The 6935-nt window shown below is 38.7% G+C and overlaps 1 protein-coding gene and 1 long non-coding RNA gene across 2 annotated transcripts in view; one reads left to right on the forward strand and one right to left on the reverse strand.

Annotated features, from left to right (window-relative positions):
- The first annotated feature begins 3519 nt into the window (after positions 1-3519).
- LOC116359722 (uncharacterized) lies at positions 3520-6493 on the forward strand. The gene is made up of 3 exons (XR_004206747.1): positions 3520-3584; positions 4036-4091; positions 6419-6493. It is a non-coding gene; the product is annotated as an uncharacterized LOC116359722 (long non-coding RNA).
- A 342-nt stretch (positions 6494-6835) lies between these two features.
- Positions 6836-6935, reverse strand: part of LOC116359714 (janus kinase and microtubule-interacting protein 3-like) — an 83560-nt gene continuing 83460 nt past the window's right edge. The window contains exon 21 of the mRNA XM_031813056.1: positions 6836-6859. Coding sequence (XP_031668916.1) covers positions 6836-6859 — 24 coding nt within the window. The remainder of the gene's footprint in view (positions 6860-6935) is intronic.

The following is a 6935-nucleotide window of genomic DNA, read 5'->3' on the forward strand; positions in this document are numbered from 1 at the left end:
TTTTCGCCTAATATCGTCCAAAATAGAGGAGCAGCTGCATTTGTTGTCAAATAAGGTTTAAAACTCTTTTTTTTATGACGGGGTCGTTACCTACGTGATGGGGTTGTCGAACTGTCCGAGAACCTCTTTCTCTCCCGTCAACAGTATCAGTTTGAACAGGATCTGTCCTAAAAACCCTACTTTGATTTGAGGCCCTTTGGTTTATAATCGGCATTAAACATATCATTAGGCTACTTGGTGCAATATGCAGTTTCCAAGACAGAATTATACTGAGATAAAAATTTAAAAAATGTTGGCAAGTAACTTAATTTATGACCAATTGAAATAACATATTTAAGAGGGGAAAAAAAACTAAAAAAGTCAAGTGCGCTCTATTTCAACGTTATAACATTTAACTTGCAACGCCGCAAACACGGCATTGGTAACATTGTTCCACGTCACATCAATTTATCGAGCAAAAAATAATTTATAAGCCATTTGCATATGAACCCATTCATATGAACACTTAGTACAATATTTTCCGGGTTGACACAATAAATTGTAAATTAATAAATTGTGAATTGTCTAGAAATAGAATAGCTTAACGTTACTATCCTAAAATAGTAATAAAATGCCGTTTTATTATACTTACGTATTTAATTAGGACGTGGAGGGCCGGGAAAGGAATGGATTTAGAGACGACGCAAGAACAACAGCCGCTTTGATAATTCACTTATCTTTGGCAATAGTCATTAACCCCCAACCCCAGCAAAATGCTGTCTAAAACACATCTCTCTTCCTTTCCACGGTACACCCATCCCACCCCTTTAGTGCACGGGGCTGTGGGGTCCCCTGATAACCCAAATCGGACTTCACTTTTCTTTTTTTTTTTGCCGATGAATTACAATGTAAAAATATATAACTTTAAAAAAAAGGTCTGCAAATTGGCAACAAGAAAGCATTGCCCTGGAGGAGAAATACCTCCCGTCATATTATTGTGCTTTTTAAAAGTGTTTCTTTATTATAATAAAATACAGGTCTGTTCTTCAGAAGAGAGAGGTTGGACACCGCGCATCCCCGGAGTCCATTCACTGAATAGAATGATGTACACCCACATTAAACTAAATCAACTATCGTATTGAACATTCATGTATAGCACACATACAACCTGCGCATTGCATTAGGCTAACACATTGCAACGATGCCCGGCTGTTTAATAAACTTCATGACAGACATGAGGTATTGCACATTGAATCGATACGAGTTCTTACCATGCAAATGGTAGTAGCCTGGGATACAGACATCTGACGCATTTCCCTTTATAAAGATAGTAATACCGAGGCTACTGTTTGCAGCAGAGTTACTTTAGTTCGCCATGAGAGACGCGTTATATTCCAACACTTGAAACATGGCTGCATTAAAATAGCATTGATTAACTTTGACTATATATATATATATGCGCTGGCGACCGCCTCTATAAAACATGCCAATTTAGATCTGGAAAAGCCTTAACAAATAGTAATAATGAAATAGATCCCATTGTATCTAGTTTTGACCAAATGGATTGGAAAGCCCTTCCTTTATGCTCCTATAGACATGTTATGCTTTTCCCTCAGACTTTTAGTCGATATTTCCTCATTCAACGCTGAGAACATCACATAGCAGCCTACCTGGGTAAAGTATTTAGTCACAATACCGCTCCCTTCCCTATAATATGTTGTATCGGCTACACTCTTGTCCTTTAGGATTTCATGTTTAGTGAATATTAACGTCACAAGATGTGAAATTGAGGGGGGGAAATCTCTACATTTGATGGAGGAAAAAGTGGAGCTTGCCTTGCTGGAGCTCTCGGGTTTCAGCCAGGCAGCTATTGAAATGTAGGACTCTCCAGAATGAAGCTCGTTCAGGGACAGGACGTGTCACTGTTCCATATATGGTCGAAGCTCCGCCCACCAGCGCGTCATATTCTGACAGCGCGCATCCCGTGGGTTTAGAGTTTTGGCTCCCGGGAAAGGTTCCACTCCTCGGGGATAGAGGGTTGAGTTTTGTATGCTTCCATCCCATTCTGCAAGACGCTAAAGGCCTCTCATCAACCTCTCCTGTGTCCAGGAACACCTCCGTAGTAATCATTTCGTTTATTTTGTCTTTTGGAGCTGGAGCGCATTGCCAGAAGTGGTCGATTTAACTGAAGCTTTTTTTTGTGTGTAAATGCTTGTTGTATGATGACTCCAGCTTGCGGAGCCATCACCAAAAACAAAAAAGTTTTCTTCAAACGCATTTCGAATAAAAACTAGAATAAAACAGAAGCAACTACAACCATATCCTGCTATTTGAACGACTTCTTCAACGACTAGGAGGATCACGTTCCAACCAGCTACCGAGATAGACTACAGTAACCCACTCTGTGAATTGTTCATGTCGTGCCAACACAGGACGGGCTCAAGGAGACAGGACTTGTGAACTCAACTGGGACTTTTGTTTCGTTCTACACGTTTTAACTACAACAAACTTATTTTACTGTTATTTGTCAACCACCAAGAAGGAAAGATTGCTCTTCAACAACTACCTTCCTATTATTCTCATTTGGCTGGAGCGGGTTTGTACGAAACTGTTTTAATGTTTGGAATTCAGGAAAATATAGGCTTACCTAGAGGAGGGACGACTATGAAAGAGGAACCGCTGGGCAGCGGGATGAACTCGGTCCGCTCGTGGATGCACACATCTGGGGTAGTGGATGCGAACACAGCCGCCCAAAGGTACGTTTGCCAAACATCCAATTTTTAATGCGTTTCTCAGATTGCCCCTAAATCCCCACATTGCCATGTATCAATTACAATCTCCCTATGCGACTCTTCTCTTCAGCGCGTTCTCCAACGCTCATTACATCATATTACGGTTAAAGTGACAAATCAAGAAATCTCTTGTCTCTAAAAAACGTGCCTTTCACACCATCTCCCAATGTTTTCATCTGATGCTATCTCCATCTGCAGTGTATCTCTCTCCCCAATCTAACCGAGGTGCTCCTCTCTCTTCTCCCCGCAGCGGGTGTGGGTTTGGCTCGGGCACACTACGAGAAGCAACCACCGTCCAACCTCAGAAAATCTAACTTTTTCCCACTTCGTTCTTGCGCTGTATGATAGACAAGGACAGCCGGTGGAGATCGAACGGACAGCTTATGTGGACTTTGTGGAGAAGGACAAAGTAAGCGCCATTTCTTTGGAATATTCGTCCCATTTTTTTTAAATTTTATTTTCACCTACACAGTTCATCATTTGGTGGTAAAGGCAGGAACACGTCATAGGCGGTGGAGGAGACACGTACAGTTATGTGGATTTTCTAAATGACTTCGAATGTCGCAAAATTATTTTATACATGTCGTTTTTTTATTTTTTACTCTACATAGATAGATACCCCCCCACACACACACTTGACCCCTTCATAATAGCCTATTTTGTGAGCTCATAATTACCGCATCAAGACAAATATCAACAAAACACAGTAAATGTATGTGAACACTGATTCAATGCTCATTATTTTCAGGAACCCTAACAGTGAAAAAACGAACAATGGGATACACTACAAACTCCAGTTACTGTACAGCAACGGTAAGTGGTATAGCTACTGTTCAGGAAATAAACCGCGTCTGATTATTATGAAGTGAATACGTACAAATCAGGGATGCGTTGTTTGGACATTGATTCCGTCGGATAACGTTGTATGGTGGTTGTTAGTCTGATATTGGGTTACATTTTTAAAGTGGTAAATTGCCTACAGTGTTGGTCGGTGTCAGCTAGCATCGTCTAATGGTTAATCTACGCTCAGTTAGCGATGCGTGGTGAAGCAGATATGAATCCACGTTTAACCTGACGCGAACCAGATGATGATCATGAATATGTATTGAGATGACACATGTTTATTAAAAACAAACAAACCGTGTTTTAATTATATTTATTTATGTTCAGTTAAAAATTGTAAGAATATATTTTCTAAAATATAATGTGGAAGCAAAATGAAGTGTAAATGACAAGATATAAAATATATATACTTTATTCACAGGTGTCAGAACAGAACAGGATCTTTTCGTACGATTAATCGATTCCATGACAAAACAGGTAAGATTTATTTTATATATAATTATCTGCAATGCCAAATTGTATGCTTATGGTGCTTGAAATATAACGTGTGTTGTGGAAACGTGCGTGGTTTTCAAATTGACCCTATTACAGAAGATATATGCTCAATTATGAGCCTGTAAGTTATTAGGCCATGTGTGGTTGTGTTTTTTTTAATCGTTTATATTCACTATAAATCAGCTCGCTCTCGGGTTGGAGCGATTGTAATTGTTGTTATTATTTTTATTTTATACAACTTTTGTGACTCGGCTATAGAGATGGACAGTTGTAGATATCCGATATATAGTTAATTACAATAATAACCTTTAGTGGCCTCTCTTTAATTCGGGTTGTAAGCTCAGGGGTCTCCCGTATACCCGTGCACGATTCCCCTTAATGTTATTTAATTCGCAGCAAAACTGTTTAATGGGGTCTATTTAATTTCTCTTTTTAAAATCGTGATTATAATTTGACATGAGATATTATATAGTATTTTTGGGGGAGAGAATGCTATAAAATATTTCGTGATATTACGGTTCCTGAAATGAATTGGTTTTGTAGGTCGACTACCGTGCTTTGTGTATTGGCTCGTGAGCGCATTTTTTAGTCAATTAACCACTAATTTGTCTTATGTGTTAATAGATGGAATGTCGTAGCCATCAACAAACATAGGTCCTTATCTGCTATGTAGTATAATTGTGCGTTGACAGTCCATCAGTTCAGAAAATGTTTCAAATAATGATTTATTGTGACAAACAGACGAGACTATTATTGCTAAAAAACAAAGTCTCGGTTCAATAACAAGAGCCCCTTTTTAGTATGAGAGGCCACTTGAGTGGACAATGTGGCTCGTTTCCTCAACCTGAATGTTTTCGGAAATCACTCTCGGCTAGTATGGGCTTATTGGTAAGTGCACTCCGCCAAGTTCACTGAATAGCCTATAGATTCAGTGTCTAGGTTTAAACAGCATTATTATGACCAGTTTGTTAATTCATATTTTGTCACCTTTTATATTATATAGGAAATGTAGGCTACACGTTAGATTCGCCCCACTCCTCGTTGACTGTAGCCTATAGGTCTGTCTATGATCAGAGAGTCAATGACGCTGAACCGTCAGTTTATGGATTTCTGTTTCTTCAGCCGAGACACGGGAAATAAATCACATGATGATAACTGCAATACTCCCCAAATCCCTCATATATAGATGTTGTAGTTCGGCTATGTGGTACCCCTCTCACCTCCAATGGAACAGAGCTGTTTCGATGTGTTTTCAACTACTACCAGAAGCACCAAAAACAATATTAAAACCCCTATCTCATTTAGCTGTGAAATATTTTATGTAGTGATGTTTTTTAATTCACCCGCTTTATCCCCTCTTGCTATAGAAGCGTTGTGTTCATTGTTAAATCAATTGTGATAAGGCCCTATAGTGTGTCATGCGTTTTACTTAATTGCTAATTATAAAGAGTTTATCTTTGATTAAAAGCCCCGCTTCTTTGGTTTTACATTCATCCAAGATGTAACGGCGGTGCGCGCGGGATAGGCAGGCTGCTGTTGTCGGGCTGTAGCCGTGCATCACAGACCCCGGGGCAGAACGAGGGGAGGGAAGAGAGACAGACAGAGAGCAAAAAGAACTGAGGCCGAGCGCACCTACAGCTCCACGCCATCTGTTTAAAGCCAATGCTCAAAAATTACTCACCGAACCCCCCGACACCGCTTTGTTTTTTGTATCCGAGAAAAATCATTGTTAGCGGCTCAAAATAAACAACAGATTGCCCATTAGCTCTTTCCCCGAAATATCTGTAGATTAGAATGGCCGCTGATGTATACGGAAATGGGTATTATTTACATCGCCCATCTGCAGCAGAACCAACGTGGTGTTGGTATTATCCTGGGATAATGAATAAAAATATATAGAAACAACATTACACATATTAACCTATTTGACATTTTTGTTGTGGTCTAGCAAATCATTTAGCTATTTATTTACATTACAATATATATAAATATATATTTGTAAATAAATGAATTGTTTGGAAATTATCTACGATAAATTAATTTATATTTACAATTTACAATTTAACCTATAAAACATAAACTATACAATTGCTGTATGTAGACCTATATGTCAATATTAGTAGGCCTATATACTTTATGAATTAATAATAATTATATAATGAATTGATCCATTTATGAATTGAATGTTATTGTGGTGTAGGTTAAGGTTTATATCCTATAGCCCACAGAGAACGGCAAATGTGCAACGTGTTATCCAGTTCAATATTTTAAACGTCTGCTTCTGATGTATTTCTCGCTTTGATTCCAAGGCTATTATCTATGAAGGTCAAGACAAAAACCCAGAGATGTGCCGAGTGCTTCTCACACACGAAATCATGTGCAGGTAAGAGCTTGTCACGGTGATTAGCTACATTTCAACGTCCTTTTAATATATGCTTGTTTAAAAAAAATATATATAATTTTAATATATTTCTTTGCTTTGTTATTAAAATGCTGAGTTGGGTTTTTTTTGAGGATACTCCTTAGTAGATGTATTAACGCATCAACTTCAATCTCTTGTTGCAATGAAAACATCTCGGTCCATATCGGCAGAATCATAGCCAATTTTACATAGGCTGCCTATTCTCAGACATAATATCATGCGAAATAGAATATTATAACTAGGGAGGTTGCATTCAATGACCGTTAGGAATTACAGGCCAGAATCCCTGTATCGATTTAGCCTTCTATAGTTGGGTTTGATTGGTCAACTGACAACAGACACAACACAGAGAACAGATGACGGCACATTCCTGTGTTCTGTCAACGGGCGCTCCTTTTGACTCG

The sequence above is a fragment of the Oncorhynchus kisutch genome, unplaced genomic scaffold (assembly GCF_002021735.2).
Source record: "Oncorhynchus kisutch isolate 150728-3 unplaced genomic scaffold, Okis_V2 Okis04b-Okis11a_hom, whole genome shotgun sequence".
In the NCBI taxonomy this organism is placed as follows: Eukaryota; Metazoa; Chordata; class Actinopteri; order Salmoniformes; family Salmonidae; genus Oncorhynchus; species Oncorhynchus kisutch.